Source organism: Citrus clementina, unplaced genomic scaffold, assembly GCF_000493195.1.
Source record: "Citrus clementina cultivar Clemenules unplaced genomic scaffold, Citrus_clementina_v1.0 scaffold_3, whole genome shotgun sequence".
Classification (NCBI taxonomy): Eukaryota; Viridiplantae; Streptophyta; class Magnoliopsida; order Sapindales; family Rutaceae; genus Citrus; species Citrus x clementina.
In genome coordinates, this window is record NW_006262339.1 from 25,033,725 (window position 1) to 25,059,239 (window position 25,515).

At 32.9% G+C, this 25,515-nt stretch overlaps 1 protein-coding gene and 2 pseudogenes across 1 annotated transcript; 1 reads left to right on the top strand and 2 right to left on the bottom strand.

Annotated features, from left to right (window-relative positions):
- Positions 1-3,521: 3,521 nt before the first annotated feature.
- Positions 3,522-8,499, top strand: LOC18047758 (annotated as a pseudogene).
- A 16-nt stretch (positions 8,500-8,515) lies between these two features.
- Positions 8,516-15,760, bottom strand: LOC18047759 (annotated as a pseudogene).
- Positions 15,761-17,516: 1,756 nt separating this feature from the next.
- LOC18047760 (guanosine nucleotide diphosphate dissociation inhibitor 1) lies at positions 17,517-21,894 on the bottom strand. The gene is made up of 13 exons (XM_006441923.2): positions 21,631-21,894; positions 20,806-20,868; positions 20,630-20,713; positions 20,410-20,517; positions 20,137-20,309; positions 19,596-19,707; positions 19,405-19,485; positions 19,242-19,304; positions 19,022-19,123; positions 18,542-18,666; positions 18,080-18,290; positions 17,917-17,991; positions 17,517-17,823 (listed from the first exon to the last, which is right to left on the bottom strand). The coding sequence occupies exons 1-13, from the start codon at positions 21,715-21,717 to the stop codon at positions 17,773-17,775; spliced, it is 1,335 nt and encodes a 444-aa protein (XP_006441986.1). The 5' UTR covers positions 21,718-21,894; the 3' UTR covers positions 17,517-17,772.
- Positions 21,895-25,515: the final 3,621 nt, after the last annotated feature.

A 25,515-nucleotide genomic window follows, 5' to 3' on the forward strand; every position in this document is an offset into this window, starting at 1 on the left:
TGAACAGTACCGTATCCCCCCAAGTACGAACCGTCGGCTCTGATACCACTTGTTATGCGCGGAATGCGGAATCAAGCGCACCAAATAGTTATAGAAAAATAAATGACACAAGAATTACGTGGTTCGGTAATTAAACCGAGGCAAAAAAGAATAATTATTTATTTAACAATTAATAGAGTACAATATTTGAGTAACAAATCTCACTTCCCAAAAACTCAAATATACCTAGTACTCACACTCTACAGGAAAGATAAATTCCTCAGACACACTTCTCTCAAGAGCTTAGAAACTTATAAGTTTAACAATTTTAGGATGCTTAGAATGGAAGAAGTGCCATCTATTTATAGGGAAAACAATGGCACTATTGCACCAACCCCTCTACTATTCCACCTAACCTAAGCAAATTGTCAATGGTGTCCATTTGGCAAATTTGTCAAATTTGCCAACTTTTCATTTTTTCTTCAATTGTTTGGTAGCTCTTTAAAAATTTGCATGCTTTCTTGAATTTGGATGCCACGTGCATGATTTTTCAACAGTTTACTGAATGGATGTTGAATAATCTATTTATAGGAAAAACAATGGCACTATTGCACCAACCCCTCTACTATTCCACCTAACCTAAGCAAATTGTCAATTGTGTCCATTTGGCAAATTTGACAAATTTACCAACTTTTCATTTTTTCTTCAATTGTTTGGTAGCTCTTTGAAAACTTGCATGCTTTCTTGAATTTGGATGCCACATGCATGACTTTTCAACAGTTTACTGAATGGATGTTGAATAATGGAAAGAAGAAGCAAAAGCGAGTATAGCAGAGAACGGATAAGATTGAAGACCGCGTAGACTCAACAGCATTCATTCTTTTATAGCTGTTGTGGACAACACCACTAACAGTCTCCGATAATTCAAATGTTGTTGTCACTGTGTAAACTTCATTGGACTAAACTGGTGAAGATTAATCGATGACTGATGAGTGATGACACTTATTTTTCTACGGCTGTCCAACTTTTTGTTGAAAAGAAAACTGGTAGATACAATAAGACGTCAAAATCCTAATGTGAATTGATTATTAAACTGAACACCGTGTAGACTCCACCAGCTTCCGCTGCCCTACGAAATTGGATAATCGAGTACCCTTTTGTGATTAAGATCGATCACATAGCCTTACTCGTGACTTCTGAACTTGATAATGGCATTTGCAAATTTATGAGCTGGCAACATTAACTATATTGTAAACCGTAAACCCTGAGTTGCATGTGATCCTTAAGAAGATTTTGAGCTTTTTTACATTCTCTGATTTTTATTTTTTTTTGGGTTCTTCCCAAGCCCTGTATATGCTGATCAAAAGTCCAGGTGAACATAAGTTTTCGCGGGAATTGAAGAAAAAGTCCAGAATCTATAAAAACCTTTTCCATTTTTGAGGTTAATCATTAGAACTAATACCATAGTTAATTTGAATATCCTTTGATATTAGCTTAATTTAATTTTAATCAAGTGATAAAATTTAACATAGCATTAGCTAGAATCAGTTTGTACATTAAATATATCTTACAAAAAAATAATAATTAGAGGTTAGAAGATCCATTAATTCACTTGTTAAATTGAAACATTGGACTAACAATTCCTTTTAAGTCAACCCAGCTGCAGGAGCTTCACCTTTTGGTTTTGGTAACAACATCAATTGCTAACAGAGCTCCACACTGGAATTTATTTAAAAATTCTATATCTAGTTGCGGAACCAAGTTCTTGGTTTGATGGGACATATTGAAGAAACTGTAAAACTTAAATTAACTTTAACATAAAATTGGTAAAAATTTGAGGACCTATAGTGAAGAACATATTGGAGAACCCGTAAACTTCACCCAGGTATAACATAAAATTGTAATCCTGAGGGGTCAAACATAGTTCTGCCTCTATATGTTGTTGGAGATGCATCAATTTCATGTATAGTCGACAAGCATAATTGGGTGATAGGGAGTATCTAATGTGCTCTAAATTGGTACCCCGCCTCATAAGGTTTAAGCTTAAGTAGACACCAGGAGTGACCTCTCTTGGGCGCAATGCCTTCCTTGCAAACATGCGTTGTTATCTTTACCCATTAGAGTCATCAACTTATAGAAAGTTATTATGTAAATGTGGGTGTTTTTTTTGTGTGTATGACAATTAATGTTTGCAAGATAATTAGGCACTCCACCCAAAAGAGCTCATTTGTAGTGTCTGTAAGAAAAATTTAAAATACATTAGAGATGCCATATCAATTATACAACAAACAAAATAATGTTATAACATGTGTGTATTTATTTTAAAAAATTATTATGTAAATGATAGTTATATTACATATGTCGTACAAGTATCGGTAAGTTCTTTAATGTATTCTAGAATTCCTCAGTTTGGTAGATCTTTCTTGGCATGTCAATAATTCAGTATCATCGAAATGAGAAGTGACCAAAATATCAAATTGTTTTCTCCTTAAAATCATGTAAATGAATTTTTTCTTTATCGTGGATGATTTTGCACTGTATCAAGAAACAACGTGTGGCAATCTTCAAATTGACTTGGCAAGAACAAACAATACATAAATAAATAAATAAAAACTGACATTGAGTGATACATAATCTCTAACTTTTGTTGATTTAAACTGAACTGCGCTTCATTTTCACGTTCTGTAAGGAATCAAAGATCATTTCAGAATAAAAGCCAACTTTTTTTTTGGGGGGGAGGGGGGGGGGGGGGGGGGGTTGGAGGGTGGCGGGGCCTTGGGGGGTTTACCTCAAGCTGCTCAACTGTGGTTTAAATAAAAGGTAAATACATTCATTAATAAAAATCAGAGAATGTAATTAAATCTCAACCATACACTAAAATTAATAGACATATAACCTTTTAATATATTGAATTCTTCTATCTTTTGACGAACACATTATATAAGACTAATAGTAAATTTAGCAATAGTAACATAATCTAAAAATTATGTTTTTATTACAATTTTAATATTTATGGATGTAAAAAGTACTAAAAAATATTAATAACTAAAGTGGTAAAATTACAAATATTGGGGATCAAGTGTCCCCTATTTTGATCATTAATATTTGGACATAAAATATGAGAAAATTTTGACAAAATATACTATAACACCATATGATATTAGAGGAAAAAGACAAAAGAATCAATTAATATTATAACATCATATGGTTTTATAACTCATTTTATCTGCATTTTTTTCAGCCTTTAGTCTCTTTAACATTTTTGCCCGACTATTAGCTTCCATATTTGGCTTCAAATTAAATCAAACTGATGTTTGACAAGTACTCGAGTTAGCAGTTCTTGAAATATATAATAATTTAACAGAACTATATATATATATTTAAATCAGGATTCTATTATGCTAGTAGTAGTGGGAAGCATGACTTTCCAACTTCATCTCATGATATGCTTGAAGATCTTATATTATTATCACAAACAGAGATCTGGATTTTCCTTAGAGAATTAAGATCAAAGAGTAGAGAAGCTTGATCAGAGATCATCAATGGCAGAAGGCGGAACAACGTTGGAGTACACGCCGACGTGGGTAGTGGCCGTAGTCTGTAGTGTCATCGTTATCATATCTCTTGCAGTGGAACGTTTTCTCCATTACATTGGCAAGGCATGTACACGTCAATTAATTTTCAATTTCATGTATTGATACGGTTAATTTTGCTAGCAATATGCATGTATACTGAATTGTGTTTTGATCAAATTTTCATGTAGGTGTTGAAGAAAAACAACCAAAATCCTCTTTTTGAAGCATTGCAGAAAATCAAAGAAGGTCTAGCTAAGCTACCATAACCATGGATGCTCATAATGATTTGGTGCAGATGTTTACATGTTTTAAAATACACTAAAGAAATATTACATGAGTTGAGGTTTTTCTTTTTTCTTTTTTTAACTCCTTTTCCTTGACCTTTTACGCTTTCAAATTGGTGGTGGGGTTGATGCAGAGTTGATGCTCTTGGGGTTTATATCATTGCTACTGACAGTGTTTCAAGGAATGATTGCTAAAATCTGCATATCTGAGGAGTTAGCAAGTAAATGGTTGCCTTGTGACAAAAAGGAACACAAGGCTGCGACAAAATCGACTGCCCATTTTGAGTCATTCTTCTCTTCCTTTACTTCTCATCATGGTGCCGGCCGCCGCCTTCTCGCCGAGTCCTCAGCCTCCAACGATTACTGTGCTGGCAAGGTAACTAAATTCTCTCTCATTCAATTCTTTACTTCTTTAGCTCGTGATTTGTTAGTTTCACTCTGTTAAGTTACATTTCTGGCATTGTCTTTATTAAACAATATGTTAATGATCCATACATACATACATACATACACACACACACATATATATATAGTCATACTCAACAAGTCCGGACATTCGAATTACTATTAAATTATCTTATGGTATTGTACAACTCAAATTCCAATTTAAATTCAAATTTTATGAAATTCATACGTCCGCACTTAAACCATTTTATATAAAAACAATGAGGAATATTTTATGCACATGGCATGGAAGTTGGATAAAACTAAGGAGCCGTTTGGGTCTGATTTCCACCAACTGGACTTTTACATAACCCAGCAACTCGTTGGGCTGTATCTTCGCAAACCCAGCCGGTAGTGTTTTTAATTTTTTATTTCGTAATTTTTGTAATAACTGTTAAATATAAAAACTAATATAAAATTTATTATTTAATATAATCTATAAGCTTTTTCTTTGACAAATTTAACTTTTATTCCGCGGTAGCTATAGATTAAGGTTTTATTTGGTATTGAGGTGTTATAAATGCTACAACTACTATGAACAAAAAAAAAGTTGTAATTATGAAATAAAAATTAATATTATGTAGTAAATATAATTTTTGAATAATAATTTTTACAAAATAATAAAAATATAATAGATTTTTTATCATTAAAATATAATAGATTTTTTATCATTTAAATATAAAAGCAAATCAATTTAGCTTCCATATTATACCAACTAATGTTTACTAGACGCTTTAGTATTATAACTTTTAAGATACTATTGTTCAACTTCAATTCTAAGAAGGGTTTAAAAGCCACAGCACCTCATTATCAAACATGATTTAATCTCTGATTTGGAGCCAGCCAATTTTATTCTGAAACTGAAAACAACAGATCCTATGTTCATTCATTATTCGCAAATCAAAGGCGAAAAGTCAAGGACCAAAATTGTTGTGTACATGATCTCCTTAATCATATTTCTCAAATATTAAAATTAGACCTCCACGATCTCTCTCTCTCTCTCTCGACAAAGAATAATATTTGTTATCTAATCAATGTTTTGAAGGATGTTTCAAATATCTTGATTCTTAATTAATTAACCCACCTATGCTTGATGCATGGTTCATTTCACTATACCTATTCTTCAATCAAATAGAAATTGGTTTAAGTTATAAGATTGCTTAAAATCCTGAAACCAAATCTCGCTTATTAATACAGTGAAGTGTTTCAATCAAAATGCCCTTAATTTTTGAATGAATATCCACGTTGATCATAAAATGTGAACAAGGAATAATGAACATACGTATGAGTTTGTTGTTTTGAAAAATTTATCATTAATCAAGCTTTCTCATTAGCACCTGTTACAAAATCAGCCAAAATTTTACCCTGTAGACAAAGTTCACAAAATTTTAATTGAGGTTTCTTATAGCTTAATTAATTAATATCTAAATTAGAAACTTCTGATATGACATAGGAAATTGTGAAATTAAAATTTAGTTTTAATCCTCTCTTTGTTAATTCATATGTTTTAGGGGAAGGTGTCATTGCTATCCATCACTGCGTTGCATCATCTTCACATATTCATCTTTGTGCTAGCCGTTGTTCATGTCACTTTCTGTGCTCTAACCATTCTTTTTGGAGGAAGCTAAGGTACCTAATAACTTCTCACAATTTATATATTAACTTCATTATTTTTCAAAATTTTCTCCTCAATTAACTCATGAGAAATGTTTGATGTTAATTTTCTAAAATATGCGTTTACTTTATATTCTAGATACGCAAATGGAAACAGTGGGAGGATTCAGCTTCAAAAGAAGAACATAATCTAGCAACGGGTAATCCTTTTTCATCTACCAAGTTACATCTATTTACACATTCAAGAATTTTATCTTTATTGTCAAAATTTGTCTTAAAAATAATTATTAAGTCTCACCAATCACCCTAAACTTTTGAGTCAAGTGATTTTTTTAAGAGCCAATCTCTGCAGTTTGATACCCCTATGTGTAATCTCTTACAATTATTTATATTTAATTTCTTGACTCACTTTTGAGTTTCTGTCTTTTGACCTATTTACTATCTTCTATCTCATATCTTAGTCCAATTTCACGTGAAGGGGATTGATAAGATCAGTCTTAAAAATTATTGTTGGGCCCTTACCTATCAACTTAAGCTTTTTAGTCATGTGATTTCTCTAACCTTTTGAGTTAAGCAGTTTCTCTATTGTGCATTAACAGTCATCTTATAAACACACAAGATTTCCATCTCTTTATTCTTTTTCCCCCCTTTTTTAATTCCTTTGTTGCGTCTTCTGTGCAGCATTCATTTTTCAAGCAATTCTACGGCTCTGTCACAAAATCAGATTACACCACATTGCGGCTTGGCTTCATTATGGTAATTTATCAAGTGTTTTTTCTACCACTTGGTTCCTTTTATGGTAATTTGTTGTCTTAATCCATTTCCTGTTTAGACTCATTGCAGAGGAAACCCCAAGTTTAATTTTCACAAGTATTTGATGCGTACACTTGAAGCCGATTTTAAGAAAGTTGTTGGAATAAGGTATAATTATTGGTCACAAATAACTTTCCATGTTGTTCATAGTTTTGCATGCTAAAATTTTCATTAATCTATTTGTCTTCTTTGGTGGATTCACAAATAACAATTGTTGGTTGACTGCAGCTGGTATCTTTGGCTATTTGTTGTCATTTTCTTGCTGATCAATATCGATGGTAAGCTGTATTTTATATAATTTATATATTACGAGAGAATGACTCTTTCATTCCTTCGTACAAAATTTCATTCCTTCATTTCATTTACGGTAATGAACTGCTTACTGAAAAAAACAATTGTTAATAGGTAAATGTGACCTTTTATCATAGAAATTAGATAGTTTCAATTGTACATGTCCAATAATTAATTTATATATTAAAATATCACATTTAGGTTTCACCAATTATTTTTTCTTGGTAATGTTTTAAAACGGGGGAGAAAATTAGCAATTAAAAATTTATCCACGACGTAGAAAGTGTCATTCACCCAATTCCTTAATTATGGCATTTTAAATGCCATAGCATTGTGTCCATTAATTGTGTAACTCCAATTTTGTTCTGCAGGATGGCACACGTATTTCTGGATAGCATTTTTTCCCTTCATTGTAAGTGAACCAAACACACAATGCTGTTAAATTATCTCCATACGCAATTATACATTTTTATGTATTCAGTGATTTACTTCATGGAGACTTGCTCTGATAGTGATGCCCTGGAATTTTTTTGGTTTTCCCCCCCCCCCCCCCCCCCCCCCCCTCCCTTTTTTAATGCAGCTTCTACTTGCCGTGGGCACTAAGCTAGAGCACATAATATCACAATTAGCACATGAGGTTGCTGAGAAACATATAGCCATTGAAGGAGATTTAGTAGTTCAACCTTCAGATGATCACTTCTGGTTTAACAGACCCCGGATCGTGTTAATACTCATTCATATCATTCTGTTCCAAAATTCTTTTGAACTTGCATTTTTCTTCTGGATATGGGTAAGAATATGATCATCAAATACTTTTTTTTTTTTAAAGTATATGTGTGTGTGTGTGTGTGTGTGTGTGTGTGTAGAGCTTCAAAATAATGATCATTAATTTGTTTCAGGTTCAATATGGTTTTGATTCTTGCATAATGGGACGAGTTCGATTTATCATCCCAAGACTGGTTATAGGGTAAAAATTAAAACGTCTTTACTTTCCTCCCCATGGTTCTGTATTGGTTCACAATGCCTTGTATTCCTACATTTGAATGTGAAATATATTTGCTTTTTCAGATGTTTCATTCAGTTTATCTGCAGCTACAGTACCCTGCCACTCTATGTTATTGTCACTCAGGTAAGATCATAACCAACCACCTTCATTTTTCGAAACTCGTGACATGATGTCTTTGCCGTATGGTGTTTTTGATCATCGTTACAAGTGTAGAGTTGTATGCAACTAAACTTTGTGGTGGTTATAAAATCGGACCTGACAAATTTTTCTTCTTTAACTTTTATTTGTGAAAATGAAGATGGGAAGTTCATTCAAGAAGGCAATATTTGATGAACACATTCAAGACGGACTTGTTGGTTGGGCTAGGATGGCTAAAAAGAAAAATACAAACAAAAATGCAGCTGATGGCTCAAGCAAAGTGGGTCATAAAGAGGAATATCCTTCTGTAATTCAACTGCAAAAGCTAAGCAACAAGTGATCTTCAATGGAAGAAGAAGATATGCCCATCTCCAATAGCCACAAATGAACACTTTTTATGGTCTTGAAATTTCTGAAAACTAAGCCTATAATGTTGATGGTGTTTCTCCTACTACTTTTTCGATTTTCATTCCGATAGTCTTTTGACAGGCCTGTTTTTGTTTTCCTACGACGATGGGAAGCACTTAGCAGATGCTCTTTCTTGCAGAAGTACTTTTCTACAGTTCTGCATTCAGATTACAGTAGGCAACAATAGGAAAATGATGAGAAAGGAAAACCAATTCCTTTCGCTCGAAAATATTGCAAGCAAATATTCTCATCAAAATTTTATATTGTCCATAATTTTATATGTTGCCTCGAACAAAAATAATTATATAACATTATATCGATCTACTAGAGCATAACAAACTGTAGTGACCCATACTCAACTCCAAGGGACCAAAAACACAAACTCATGCTTCCCCATGTTTAGGCTTCCAGCTCCAGCTTTTGCATCACTATTTCAGTGCCGCGTCATGAATGACTTGGTATCCAGTGAGAGTAAACTGTTATAGCTTGTATGTATAACATCACACTTTCAGTTGTGTATCACTCTATGCCTTAGATTACATGAGTGATTCTTTGTAGGAATTTCTTGAGGCAAGAGACTTTCGTCCCCCACAGACAGCTGCTACTGCACGTCTTCTCTGCTTCTCAATCTGCTTCACGAGTTCAGCATCATTCTCATTGACAGTCTCATCATCATCTTCCAGAAAAGAACAAAAATAAACTAACAAATCTATTTCAAAATATTCACAAAATATAATGGCTCCCAATTTTGGCCATAAAAAAAGACATATAGTTGTAATATAGAAATTATTAAGAAAGAAAAGAAAAGAAAAGATACAATCAACAAGCCCAAAGTTAATTGACTTCCGAATTAACGAATGGGCAAGTACCTACAGACCCAAACCTGATACAACAAACTGAGAAGACAAACAAATTCTAAGACTACATATATTCTTTAAGAAACCCCTAATTGAAAGGAGACCAAATTAAAATTAAATCTTAAAGAAAAGACAAGTCTAAACCCTAATACTATCCTTAGCATCCCTAAGGACTCAATCATGAATATTATTTTTTCTTTCATTTATATCAGATCCCTTTGAAGGTTCATCATCAGCATCACATCATATTTTGACATGGAGTTAACTACAGACTCCCACATGGCCATAAGCAAATCAAGTATCCAAGATCCAGACAAAGTGCACACTTAATGTATATTTGAAACCTTGTGCGAAAGGGTAAGGGTAATTTCCCGAGTAATACCTTGTCACTAGCATTATGCCTGTCAGGTTCACTACCTCAGCCTGCTTCAGAGTTCTGTTGACTCTCCTCACTTGCACCTCCTTTTTGCTATTTAAAGCTGGATCCTCGTGAAACACACCCTGCATAAGAATTTACAATATCAATGCAAGAAGGTATAACACTAGATGAAACAAATACCACTAAAATTCATTTACAAAAGAAAGCAAATCAGATTGCAAAAAATAAAAGACGAAACAAATATGGTCTCAGCACGACTCACATTACTTTTTGAACTATAGTGCAACTTCATGAATTATATACTTCAAGAGTTTTTTATCCCTTCATTAGATCATTCAATTAATTGAATCCTCCAGTAGGACCACTGTCACTGTCATCCTGAAGGTTGATGACTCGGCACATCATATCCCGAAAACTGTTCTTTTGGATTGCTAATTTCTATTGACTCATCTGTAACTTTCCACTACTTTGATCATTTCAAACAACACATCCTATAAGTTTAATCCATCCAGTCTATACCTTATGTTATAGAGCATTAATGTCCATTACCTCAACCATTCAAATATAATAACAATAGTCATTGTCCTTTCTAAATTTACAGATCACCAAGTTGCCCGCCGTGAAAAGTCAAGACAATCCCTCACCATACCAAGGAAAAATTTTCATTCATAGACTACACCCAACTTCTGCGTTAAATTAAATCTCTTGAATATTTAAAGCCAGAAAGTGCTCATAAGAATCGTACCTGTTCCGCCAAGTGTAAAGAATCAAGACCACTGACATTTGTTCCATTCACCTCAGATTCATTTCTGTCGTCACTTCCTTCATCATTAGAACCTGACTCGTTCTTAATACCTCCTTCAATAAACTGCATATCAAGTATTACAATGTAATGCCCTAATTTACACTTGGAAACATTTTTCACAGTACACGCTATAAGAAAACAACAGAAACAGGCCTAACCAATGGTCCAGAAAAATAAAAGAACATACATCATGGAATAAATGAATGACAATACCCACACCAAACAAGAGATTATAAGTACCAACACAATGCATTGTAGTTAAACATGCCAATCACTACTCTCATGGAAAAAGCTAGTCATATTTTTGAATGCTCTCTATCTATTCGTGATGGCCATTGGCAAAATGAGCACATATAAAGGAATATATGGCAATGCATATCAGTTTGATACAAGTATTATGCTTTCCAGGTTATTTTCTAACACACAACTGAGCTAAAACAAGAAGTCTCGGGACTCTAAACTATCAAAAGGAATCTGATCTAGCAAATCAGCAATGCAAACAAGCTATGAAGCATCCTACAATAAAATTACCATCTAGCCATCTATCCCCTTCTCAGGACATGCTCATGTGCTCAAGCACGACATGCACAAGCACACACACCATCTATATCTTCATGCAGACGCATGAGCATTCATATGAATGTGATAAGATATGTTTCACCATACCTTCTCAATGACATCCTGGTCCTTTCTGGTAAACCCACTGGCAGCAAGTTCCTAGACTAGAAAGCCAGCAGTTTTAGATATTGAAGCAAAGGAAAGCCTACTGCATTCTTCTGTGTCTATATCTGAGCCATCATTGCCATCCGTGGTTTCTTGGAAATTTAGGTGGAACCTGGGTAAAGAAAATGAATACATTATAGAAACTAGTTAATACTCAACAAATTAACATAGCTGAAATTTTGCATCAGCCAACTAAAAGTAAGAAGTCTAGGATAAAATCTGCTAAATTCAAATGCAAGATACATTCAAGTGCATTATCCAAGCTATATATAGCCCATCTCATGTTCCTGAGTATGCCTCACACAACGACAAAGAACTTAAGAGTGCAACCCTGACAATACATACGCTTTATTCAAATCTTAAAGAGAATAACATGGAATAGCGGTTCAATAATTTTCTTTATCTCACAGGTCTAAGCTAATCACATATTAACCCATTAAAGTCAGAGTTCCATCAAGTCAAGCACAATAAAAAAACTGACCTCTTTCTGAAAAATTTAAAGATGCATTCAACATCACGGTCAAAGTACCTGAAAAATACAGCCTTATCAGGAATGTATAGAAGATATGATACACGTGAATAGTAAAATTCAGACTTAACCAATTTAATCAAGATAACCATCAATGACCAGAAATTAGATAGATATGAGTAAAATTCAACATGCTATTAAACAGAGAGTATTCCTTACATCTGATCATTCTGATGTGATACGAACACCATTTGTGGGAAATCAATCATCGTTACCTTCTCATCATCATCAATCTAAAAGGTAAAAATATTAAAAGATGAGTAAGATACTTGCCAATAAGCTAAAAGAGCATAAGGCATTTAAGTATTACAACATCTTCCAGTGGATGCATAAAACCCAATAGGAAAATAAAAGGGAAATGATATAGCAGAAAACATAAACTGTTAGATCCATGAAAACTTAGATTAGGCGCAAATATAAAGAGGCAGGGGCTGTTTAGTAATTTTAGGGGCAGGGACTATTTAGTAATTTTATAATTAATTAGGGTTCAGCTATAAATAAGAAATTATGGAGTCATTTAGGGTTTATGTTGAGTTTTGTCTCGTACTAGGAACCATTAGGAATTTTAGGAGAGATTGACCTACCTCTCGAATCGTAGGTCAGGATTGATTGTTTGTTTTCTTTTAATTTAATCAATAAAAGTCAGCCCTAATTTAGCCCTAAGTCCTATCAAAGTGGTATCAGAGCAAGAATCCTCAGACAATGGCAGCAAAGAAAGTGGACGCGCTTGAAGAAAAATTGGAAGCGGAGATTAGATCGCTCAAGGCCACCATTGATGAGTGATTTAATAACGTTCAACAAAAATTTTCATCCCTTGAAGCCATGTTGCTGAAATTGACAGAACTCCACCTCAACCCACCACTGGTAGTATCAACAGGCCAAGGCGGTGTGGCGGGAGAAAGATCTGGTGACACGAAACCCGTGCTCGACGATGGCACAGAGGGAGGGCCGAAAACCACCAGTCTTGCACAGCCAAGGGCAATAGTTCACGACAGATTTGATGGCGGGGAGGTCGGCCTAGGGGACTTACGGCCTAGGGGAGCCTTTCCTGCCGTTGGGTGTGGCGAAGAACGCTAGGTTGCGGCTGGGGGTGGTGGATCTGAGGGTTACGCGGCTGGAGGAGGCAGTTTAGGGTTGGGAATCGGTGTTTCGGCATCGGAATGGGGCACGCGGGAGTCGGGGGTGGCCGGGCTTGGCGACTCGGCAACGTTTGGGGGTGACGCACGACCTGGCCAAGGCCGTTTTGGGCCAAGGCAGGCCGGGCAGGGCTGCTGTGGGCCGGGGCAGGCTGGATTTGGGCCTGGGCAAGGCGGTTTTGGGTCTGGACAGGTCAGATTTAGGGCCGGATGGCCAGGAGGAGGGGTTACCGGCGAGAAAGGGAGTGGTTATGACCAGAATGCAGCTGGGCGAGGGATTTCAGGCCAATATGGGACTGGGCAAGGAGAATTTTGGGCTGGGTCTTCAAGATTTGCGGAAAATGGAGTAGATTCAGGAGGTTGGAGACCTTCAATGGCGCGAAATTGGGCGGGGCTAACTCAATTTGGAGCGGATTTTGGGGTAAGGAAACTAAAAATGCCCATTTTCGAAGGCGAGGATGCCTATGGATGGGTGTATAGGGTAGAGCGCTATTTCGCCATCAATGGACTCTCAGAAAGGGAAAAACTGATGGCGGCGGCATTAAGTTTGGAGGGGAAGGCCCTTGTGTGGTTTCAGTGGCTGGAACAACGACAACCATTGAGGTCGTGGGGTGAATTTAAGGACCGGCTGTTGGAGAGGTTGCGGGCCACTCAAGAGGGTGATTTGCACAAACAGTTTTTTGTCCTGATCCAGGAGAGAACGGTCATGGAGTATAGAGAGAAGTTTTAGTTGCTATCGGGGCGTTTAGTGGGAATCCCGGAGGCGGTATTGGAAGGGAATTTTATGAAGGGACTGAAGTTAGAAATTCAAGCTTCACTACGCTTGCTAAGGCCAAGAGGGTTAGGGGAGTCAATGGAGTTGGCACAGATGACTGCGGATAAGAACACAACAACAGTTTTCTGGATTCCACCTTGAGGACAAGGTGTCTTTTTGGGAGGGGAGTAATGTTAGATCCATGAAAACTTATATTAGGCACAAATATAAAGAGGCAGGGGCTGTTTAGTAATTTTAAGGGCAGGGGTAATTTAGTAATTTTATTATTAATTAGGGTTTAGCTATAAATAATAAATTATGGAGTCATTTAGGGTTTATGTTGAGTTTTGTCTGATATTAAGAACTATTAGGAGTTTTAGGAGAGATTGACCTACCTCTCGAATCATAGGTCAGGATTGATTGTTTGTTTTCTTTTGATTTAATCAATAAAAGTCAGCCCTAATTTAGCCCTAAGTCCTATCATAAACCCAATTAATTAGTAATGACAAACGCACTGCAAAACTAAAAATAGAAGACTGAGACCAAGCCTGAAGTGCATACCATAATGTTGAATTCAATGACGTCACAGTGAATAAGACCATGTTCTTCCAATCAAACTACAAGACCAATGATGGTTTCAAAACAGTTTCTGGATTTTGTAATTGATTCACTTGCACACTGCAACGAGCAGATAGAGCTGATATAATTACCAAATATTAAAAAAAAAACTCACTAAAAACTTTAATTAATATTAAAACAGTCATAATCCATTCCTAGCTGAATAATTTTCTCCTAACCTTTAATAGTGCCTCGCCAGTTCTTAATGATAAACAGCCATCTTACTGTAAATAATTTTTCACTTCTTCATATTTGTCTAACAGGAGCTAAAGTCAAAGTAACACAAGAAATAAATTACTAGACATTTTAAAGTAGAAACAGAAAGAAAATAAACAGCCGTATGCAAATTGTATGAAAAGCAAACATATTTAGAAGTAAAAAGGGAAGTCTTACAGTGGATAGCTGTGGACTAGATACATAATCACACAATGCTTATTACAGTCCACATAATCACACAATGCCTAGCAGCAAAAACGCCTTCTATAAAGGCAAATTCTATGAGAGCCACAAGCCGACACAAATAGAGCCAGTTATAACTATTACGATGCCTCAAGTAATCACACTTAGATTTAACAGCCCTAAAAGAAGTTCTCCCAAGCCTATGCAACCTCAAAGATATCTTGAACCAAACAAACAATTGTCATAATAAAAACTTGCCATCTATCCATGAGAACTTGTACATAGTTAAATAAATGCATAAACTTTAACCTGATTCTTTTCCAACCCCAAGTTGACATCCTACAGCTGTAAACACCCCATGATTCACCAAGGTCTTAAATGCAAGAAAATCATAACCAAGGTATGTGAGCCTAAACCCATCATCTAAACACATAACAAGGGCAATCAGAAACATCTAAGAAGAAAAAAATACACTAGATCAAAATATGCATCCGACATCGATTCCATAAGAAGATAAAATCAAAAATCACATTTGGAAGAGTCGTGGTGCAACAACTTATACCTAAGCAAATTCTTTAAAACCTTGTAGGTGCCTACATGCCCATACATACATGTGCATATAATTATGAAATTATTCGAAATGAATAAACTGAACAAGAAATAAATAACGAAATTACGAAAGGGTAAGTTTAATATTGAGAAGTAAAGTAAGTACTTGAGAGAAGCAATGCGAAGCACGAGTTCTGAAAGGTACAATTTCATGCTGAAAGTTAGAAGAGAAAAAAATGTGTTAAAAAGACTATAGACTCTTATACTAATAATTCCAAAAAACTAAAATATAAGTATAAAATTAAAGAACGAACATTTCTCGTGCCCATTTCAACGGCAGTGAGAACCCTGAAATCATCCTTTGAGAGATAACGTAATACGTCAACGTCAAGCTTCATGTCTGCCAAAAACAATTAAAAAATTTAGTTTAGAACTTAAACACAATAAAATTTTACCCATCTCAAGCTAAGTAAATTATGAAATTATTAAATAAAATAAAATAAAAAAGAGCTTCCTTACGGTACCGTCTGTTGGAAAGCGCGGGATGTCGAAGGAAAGAGAAAGGGTTTTTGTTTACACGGCGTAAGTAGTGAAGATTAGGGATGGCTAAAATCTCCCACCGTTTTTTTTGGGGATTTTTCTCATTCGAAGAGGATATAAGAATAATTTTATATTTAATATTTTATTCAGAGAAGGGATGGAAAATTTTTTTATTTAATTTTTTATTTGGGGAGGGGATGAGGATGAGGTGGAATTCTTATCCCCTATCCATTTTCTCATTTTAATTTTAATTTTTATTTTTATTTTTTAAAATTACTAGTAAATAAATAATAAAATTTAAATTATAAAAATAAATATTGGTAAAAATAACAAATATCAACATATTTATATTATTAAATTTTTAGGCCTAATTAACTAATTAAAGTCCTAAATTTTTATTTAGGACATTAAAAAAACCGAGTAAATTCTATTAGTCTAAAAAAATTATTTTTATTTTAATATTCATTAAATATTTTAAACTTAAATATATTTTTTATTTATTTTTAGATGTTATAATTGCTCACAACGAATCATAATTTTAATATCTAATTTAATCTAATCTAATATTTGCTCTTGATTTGCTCCGACTTAACTATTGTGCTGTAAAGGAAATAGTCCACATTTATAAAGTGCCCACACCACCATTGAAAAAGTTAATTTTGAATCTAAATTTAATTTTATTTGTAACAATTTTGTATTAGACTATTAATTTATTCACGATAGTTTGTAAATGAAGTTTGTATCTCTTACATGCTGCGTTACTTACTAATTTAATGTATGTAACCTATGTAATGGATATTAATGTAAGATATATTTCAAACTTTACTTTTATTTGAATTTTTTATTTTAATATGATTAACTCAAAATCGAAAACAAAAAATGTATTAATTATTCGGGGAGTGGGGACCCTTGGGGATCCCCTGTTATTATTCGGGGAGAAAATAGAGATTCTCTCAAATAATTCTGATGGGAACGGGGACATACACAAAATATCGGAGATGGATATAGGGAGATTAGTCCCTCCCCTCCCCATTTCCATCCCTAGTGAAGATGACAAAAGAGAAAATTTTCATGGGCTGAGGTATTGGGCTACTGGGCCGTTGTAAAAGAAAAATGGGTCCAGCAGAAACCTACTCACCTAAATATGATTTTAATTTAAGATGAGACTATTTGAATTCATTAATTTACTCATTGAATTTATCATTCAATAAAATTTTTAATTATTGATTTAACCTAAAATAAAATCACACAAAAGAACAATAAAATGTAAATAAATTAAACAAATGAAATATAAATTAGTTTTGAAAATAATATTATATAAACGAGTAATAATAATATTATACATATCTTCATCTCAAATGTAACTTTATTTACTTTTATAAATTAATTTTATGTTTTTTTTTAAGTAGAGATAGACAAAATCTAACTATTGCTTTATGAATTAATGCCACAGTCCGAGTCTTTTATATCAAAGCGGATTCTCAATGTCCCATCAACTATGACCGAGTGATTTTTAAATAATTTCCTGTAGATGATCTGTCGCGTAATCTTGGGAGAAACTTTCATAATAGCAACCATAAAACAATTTCACTCCCAAGAAAAAGGCGACAAAGGATAATTTTGAAAAGGGAATTTCAAAGCAACATAAAATTACGGCGCATATGGGGCTGATACCTAGGCAAGATAAAATCAAGCTGAAAATTTTAAAATATAATTTAAGCAAATTAAAGATGCATGTTTGAAATCTACACATTAGTTCCCACGGCGAACAATTAAAACACGATTCCATTACATAATAATAATAATAAAATCACCAACTATGAGAAACAGAAACCATGACAAAGTCCAAGTGTCCAACCCCCACATTCTTTCGAGCTTTATCCCACTGACGGCATTACATGCGCAAACATGAACGGGAAGTTGCAGATTCCTCATTCTTCTGCAGCACTGGCAGCACTTAAATCCACACTGAGGTCAAGAACCTGCAAAAAAGCATACGAGTAAGAATTTGGATCTAGAGACAGGAATCGAATAAGCCAAGTAGTTAATAGTTATCACCACAATATGATACTTACCTTTCCGGTTATCATGGTATACATGTTCAGTACATCCGTGACAGTTGACTCAAAGTGTGTTGTGGCATCATAGCTCTGAAAAATTGCAACCATTTATAATATATACAGAAACATGGCGATCAACGTCATTGAAACCATAAAAAGAAACTCAAGAAATACTCACCGTTGAGATAAAGCAATTGTCCAAAGAAGGTTCATTAACTGGTTCATATCTGTCATATATATCATAGAATATTTCATCGACTGGACCCAAAAGATCAATTCCAGGCTTAAGTTCAGTCTGTGGATGATCAGTCTCTGCCTCAGTCGATACGAATGCAATGAATTTGCCCTTTGGAGCAACATTGTGGGAGTAGGAACAACAGAAGAGGTACCTGCTCAACCACAAAAAACACAAAAAATTAGTGTAAAACATGCAAAAGAAACACTACCTCAAAGCCTTACTGCACAAAACTTCCATTTGGTTTTTGACTTTTCAGATTTATTGCGGTTGAGGGAAGTGGCAAGGGAGTTACAAGTCCAATCAGAGAATTAAAAGTTAGAATGAATAAGCGGGGTACAGGTAATGTTATTCCATCTACTTACAATAACAAATCTTTCTCAACAATATTTTAAAAGAACTCACATGTCTGATCTACGACCCAACTGTTTTTGCGGAAGGATAACCTGCACTGAATGGGAATCATTGGTGTTTGGGATTGGGTGGCTCATAATAGCGATTGCCCTAGCAACCCTGCCAACCTTCCTCACCTGTTCAAAAAGATACCATTTTCTGTAAATCAAGAAATCTTCTCTACAAGACATCACAATTGATTAGATAAAAAAGCAAGAGACGAATCTGGGTTCAATGATACACATTCTGCATTTCTGCTCATAATTGCACTAGCATTTATCCGTTTGCAGTTGCAAGATCAAATTAGGTATAATTTGTCACAAGTAACCAACTTTTGTCCCCAGGTTCAAAATGACTTGGGGTGGGGCATATAAACCCACTACATATAACACCACCAGTGGCTCGCCTGAATGCTCAGATGCTTTAAAAAAACCTCAAGATTCGCCTCACCAAGAAGATCAAAATAAAACCAATGAACATTATAATGATTACCTTGTTGGACAAATAGGAAGGATCACAAACAACTTTCTTGCACTTTGCAGTTTCCCCTTCTGACGTGACACCGACTACTTTACCTTCTTCATCAAACTCTACCTGGCATTTGAAAAACATGCCAAATAACATCCAGCTTGAAAATTTTTTTAAAAAAATCACGGGGATCTTCTTCATAAAAGAATAGGATAATAGCAAGTTGAGAAGAACAATAAGGTACCTTGCACTCAGGTTTATTCAACATATACGTCCCACCATAAACAGCACTAAGCCGAGCAAAGGCCTAATGAAAATGAAGAAAATCAAATTTAGTCAACTAATTTTAACTTTGATTGCGGGACCAGTTTTACACCATAATTTATATGTGAGCGAGAGAGGTAGACCTGAGGCAGCTCTCCAAGCCCATACAGAGGGTAAATGTATGGTGATCCTCCTTGAAATCGTGCAATAGACTCTGCGTATAACTACCGCACACAAAAACCAGTAAGGATAAAACTTCAGGACGCCCATGATATAATAAAAACTTGCAGTTGACAATAATTATTATTAAAAAAAAATCAAATGCTGTTTTGACCTTCATTCTCTTCACTGTATCAAGAGCAGGTTCGTTTAAGTAACGATCATCTCTATGAAGTGCCAATGCATGACCAATGAAGTCAATAGTGTTGTCATCAAGACCATACTTCCTGTCAAAATGTCAGCAACATTCTATCTCCATCAATCTGTTGAGTAAAACAGCTTAATACCGCATTTCTTCTTTTACTGAAGAATAATGGATATCAACATCACAAAACAAGCAGAAAATTTTATAACTTCTACCCAAGAACTCAGTAACAAATCGATAAATAATGAAAGTTTCATTGTGCAAGTCATTGTTTTATTCTCATTTGTATAAAACTATGTAAAAAATATCTTGCTTTCAGTCTAGCTATTAAATACACATACAAAACATCATGTACTCTATTAAACATATCTACAAACAACGTCTGAAACAGAGATAGAGAAGTCCATGGGGACATTTAACATCACCTAAATCAGACTTTGCATTATCAACTCATCATGATAAAAATCAATGCAGAGATATATAGCAGTAACAAATAAGTGCAGAGGCTTACGCAATCAACTCTCTAGTGGTCACCCTGGTCAAGTCCATTCCCTCGTGTGTTTTGGGATCATTTTCATCATAATCTTGAACATAAATGAAAAACTTGCGTGCACGGCGCTTCTCAAAAATACCCATGAGTGGAGATTTGAGCGCTTCCATATCAGTTGCTGGCACCTTATGGACCTATTGCAGCAGGTTTATATACCAGCAATTCAAATTACGATCAAGTATATATAGAACCTAAACAAATGAAAAATTCAAATATGTCAATTTAATATTATACCTTTCCTTTATTATAGACGAAGCTGCCATCCACAGCTTTGAAGTACAGATACTTTGTAACATCAGTATGAATGAGGACACGAACAAGAGCTCCATTTGCAATTATAAACTAGCCAAAATAAGAAAAATCAGTAGAATACAAGCAAGTTTAAATGAAGAGAAAGAATGTTCTGTACAGGCAATTAATGACAAGACAGAAAAGTGGTGAGGGAAAAATTCACCTTCGGGATCATGTCAACATTATAATCCCTACTAGAGCCCAAGTGAGCAGGAGGTTGTTCATTTCCCCTAAATCTCTTCCAGAGCTGTTGATAAATAAAGTTAACAAAATTGTCTGATGCATAATAGTGAACTGGAAGCACATTGGAATGTTATTGAGAGGTTCATTTGCTCAGACCTGAATGAGATTGAGCGATGATGACTCTCCTCCATAATAATCATTCCTGTCCATGTGCAGGACCTACGCACAAGACATGTAAACAAAAAAATCAAAACAAATGAAAAAGCATAAAATTGTGGATTAAGTGCACAGCTTTTTACAAATAATAAATGTAATAGAGAATTGTGCAATACACTAGTAAACAATATACCGCTCTTACACGTGCACAAATAGAGACAGGCTCCAAAAAGAAATGGAATTTATTAAGCTTCCATGAGAAAGGAATCGTCTTTCAAAATGTTTAAGTTTTCATTTTCACTCAGAGAAGAAAAGTGTAAGCTTATCAGGTAAGTGAATGATTATTCATCACATTGTCGTGCACAAATAAGTGCAATAAAATTCATTTGCCGAAATTAATCAACTATTTTAAATTCAATTACTTACATAATGAAAATCAATTAATTAAACAACAATAAAAAATAACTTATTAAATATAACAACTCCATTTAGATTCTTAAAAGAGACCAAAATCCCACTCAATTCTTCCACCAATCACCACTCTTTAATTCAAACTAAGTACACAGATTTGCATAATTAACAAAACCAACTGATCTAGACAGCTTATAAAATAAAATCTTCAATCAACGAACATCAAACAATGAATCAGATCGAATCAGAACAAACAGATCCATCAGATCAGAAACAAACACAGATACCAAAATCAAGTTCAAAACAAACCCATGAAAGAAAATCACAACAAATCATCGAAAAAAATTTTTAAAAAAAAACCCAGAAATTGAAAATGGATAATAATTGAGTAACATGCGAATAAGAATTTAAGACCTTGAGGCCATCAACAGAGAGGAGACCACTGAGGATGCATTCCTTGAGACCGGTTCCCAAGACGATGACATCATACTCTTCATCCATGTTGATGACTTGATTTTTGATTTTTGATTTCTGATTCAGAGGTTTTTGTGGGTTAGGTCAAAGTGAAGGGAGTAATATTAATAGAAGCAAAGAAAGGAATTAGAGTGAGAGAAGGAGGTGCTTTGTTTGTTAAATGGGAAATTCCAAAAGAATATCTTCCAAAGTTTGCCTTTAACTCATTTTGCTAAATAATTGTGTCCCCCTTTTTAATATTCTTAAATTTAAATTGATCTTTACAGTTTATTCTAAAAACAATTACATAACAATCTACTAAATTCATAAAATCTATCTTTTACATCACAATTTGTATCATCATAATTTTTCTTTTTTTAACTTACCTCATAAGTATTCTAATTACATCATAAGATATTTCATCTTTATGTTTTAATGAGTTGAATAAATTGCTTAAAATTATCTATATACAAATTAAACGTTTACTCTTTTTCTTTTCTTTTTTCTACTTTTTTTTTTTGCCCTTTTCCTTTTAAAAGATTTGATTGAATTCTTAGGAAAAAGCCATCAACTGATGCACTTGTATTTCATCTAATTTTTTCATAAATAATTAATGAGTTATTTTTTGTTAATGACTCAATTATCGTTATTTTGTCCTTTAATGGTACACACAAAAGAAATAATGGTGTGTTTACTTCATGGAATGGGATATGGGAATAAAATGTGTGAGTCCCACATAATTTGAAAATAAGGAATGTAAATCTCATTCCCATGGGGGGATTGGGAATGAGAATAAAATATATATTTATTTTTGTATCCCTCTAATTTTTTCATATTTTCTAAATTACCCTCATTCAAATCATAATTAATTTTATTATTTTAAATGTCAATAATAATAATATTAAATTTTATTAACTTTATTATTTTAGTTATTATTAATTATTATTATTATTAATATTATCATTATTAACAATAAAAATAATGATAAAATAATAATTAATAAAAATAATTAATTTATCATTATTAACAATATTATCATTATTGTTGTTGTTAATAATAATAATAATAATAATAATAATAATAATAATTAATAATAACTAAAATAATAAATTATTAATAATAATAAAAATAATTAATAATAACTAAAATAATAAAGTTAATAAAATTTAATAATAATAATAAATGTTAATAATGATAATATTAATAAAAATAATATTAACAATAATTAATAATAACTAAAATAATAAAGGTAATAAAATTTAATAATAATATTATTATTATTATTAAATTTTATTAACTTTATAATTTTAGTTATTACTAGTTATTTTTAATAATAATAATAATAATAACAACAATAATTATTATTATATTGTTAATAATAATAAATTAATTATTTTTATTAATTATTAATACTATGAGTATTTTAGTAAATTGATTCTTATTCCCATTCCCCATTCTCATTTATTTTTACAAAATAAACATTGAAATCTCATTCCCATTCATCATTCTCATTTCAGCTTATTCGCATTCCCAATCTATTCCCATTCCACCTCATTCCTATTCTATAAAATAAACGCATCATAAGTGAATAACAACTTTATTATTGATGGCTAGATGATTGTAACTATAAACCAATCATTCTCCAAATCCTAACAACTTGCTCTTCTCCTTCTTAAACAGACTCTCAATAAACTTATTTTTCAATATACATTTATACTTATACACACACACACTCTAGACCATTAGGATATGAAATAAATGATTATTTGAATAGACTTCTCTCTTGCTGTGTGTGGACACAAAACATTATTATTCTTTTTAATTTAGGCAGTTAAACATTTATCACCAATTATTTGTTTTTTGAATTTAATGCAACAAACAAAACCTTGAACAATATCAAAACGTACGACAAAGCCATCATTAAAAGTTAAAACTTTGATATGATGGGCCACTCTTTGGGATGGAGCCTTTTCATTGCACAAAGTCTACCCAACCATTTTGGGCCCAATAGGCCATAGTTGGGCCATCCCCTTCAAAGCATCCGACCAAATCCTAGAGAGCACCTACACTCCACCGTCCGGCCGTCCCTAAAATCTTTGACACTACGGGTGCGTTTGGGATTGAGGTTGGGCAGCTGTAGCTTAAAAGCTACAGCACTAAAGTGTTTGGTAAACACTAACTGCTGTAGCTTTTAAGCTATGTTGATATGATTTTTCACTTGTATAATATAAAATTTATTATATCTTTAATAATTTTATCAAAATTATTATTTAAAATTTATATTTACTATATATTATTAACTTTTGTTTCATAATTACAACTTTTTTTTCACAGCAGCTGTAGCTTAAAAGCTACAGCACCTCAATCCCAAACGCACCCTACGTGCGCTAAGACTTGGCAAAACTCAAGTCTCCAAATGCATTGGACATAATTTTTATTCAACTAGTCATATAATAAATTGTTCAACTAATCATATGTTAAGTAATTTGTATATTTACCATTATTCATTAATAATATGTCTTCTACAATTAAACTTTTGACCTCTTGCTTATTGTTAAAGGCCAAACTAATTATACTACCGTTTGAAATTAATCAAATTTGAATATTATTAATATTAAATTACATATTATTTTTATATTCATTTAAGAATATCTATATATTTTTTATCATGTTATCGAAATTGAGGGTCAGTTTGGTAATGCTACTAGCTGTGATGTAAAACTAATTAGCTGTGAAGAGAATCAGTTAAATGTTTAATCAAATTTATTTTTAAAAGTTTCAGTTGTATGTGTTTAGTAAATCTTATTGTTAAATTGTTGTAAGAATGTAGATATCTAAATTAGAGATAATATTAAATAAAATTTATTTACACATTTATAAAAATGTGTATAAAATATTTTTATTTTCTATATATAATAATTGATAAGAAATAAATATTTTATATTATTGATTTTATTTTTTATTTTGTCATCTCAATATAATTGGTAATAATAATAATCCATTTAAAGTTAACGATTTTATTTCCTAATTAATAAGGATAATTTTAGATTTTTACAATATATATATATATATATATATATATATATATGAAGATATACATGGACTTCTATTAAGGGTCCATTTGGGTTAGCTTTTGCTTTTGCTTCTACTTAAAATAAAAGATAAGTAAAAGCTCTAGAGTATTTTTGCTGTTTGGATGACCATTGTAAAAGATCTTTTTTTAATGAGAAGATCTTTTTAAAGTGTTTGGATGGCCATCTAAAAAAGACTTTTTAATCATTATAAAGTCATTAATACCCTTAAATATTTGAGTCTAATAAATACCTATCAAATTTAAAAATAACTATTTGATCAATCTAGTTAAACTTTTACAAATTAAAGTACCGTTTTTCTTTATAAAAAAAGAAGAACAAAAATAACTAAATTAAGTTTATCTAAGTATAAGTTCCCTAACAATATTTTCACGAACCACTCCCATTTCACTTGCTTCATTTTCATCAACATTAATGTTAGTTGATGATTCTTCATCATTTGAAATATAATCTTCTTTTCTCTCATAAGACTCAAACCCCAAACTTGATTTGCCTTTTTTTTTCTTTAAAACATAAAAATGAAATCTAAAAAGGAAATGACAAATCTTACAACTTTAACTTTGAATCAGACAAAACAAGAGAGCAAAAAAAAAAAAAAAAATTCATCTTCAAATGATAACATAATAGCAAAGACGAGTTTATAAAAGTTGTTACAAATTTAAAAAATCCTGAAACAATACATTAATCTAAAGTAACACAAAAACACTAGCACAAATTTAATTAAAAAAGAACTAACATAGAAATAAAATAGTTT

Coding starts and splice junctions, on each gene's coding strand:
- LOC18047760 (XM_006441923.2), bottom strand. CDS start 21,717: ATGGATGAAGAGTATGATGTCATCGTCTTGGGAACCGGTCTCAAGGAA. Junction 19,305..19,404: donor GGCTTGGAGAGCTGCCTCAG/GTCTACCTCTCT, acceptor CATTTTCATTAG/GCCTTTGCTCGGCTTAGTGC. Junction 18,667..19,021: donor CTTCCTATTTGTCCAACAAG/GTAATCATTATA, acceptor CTTTTTGAACAG/GTGAGGAAGGTTGGCAGGGT.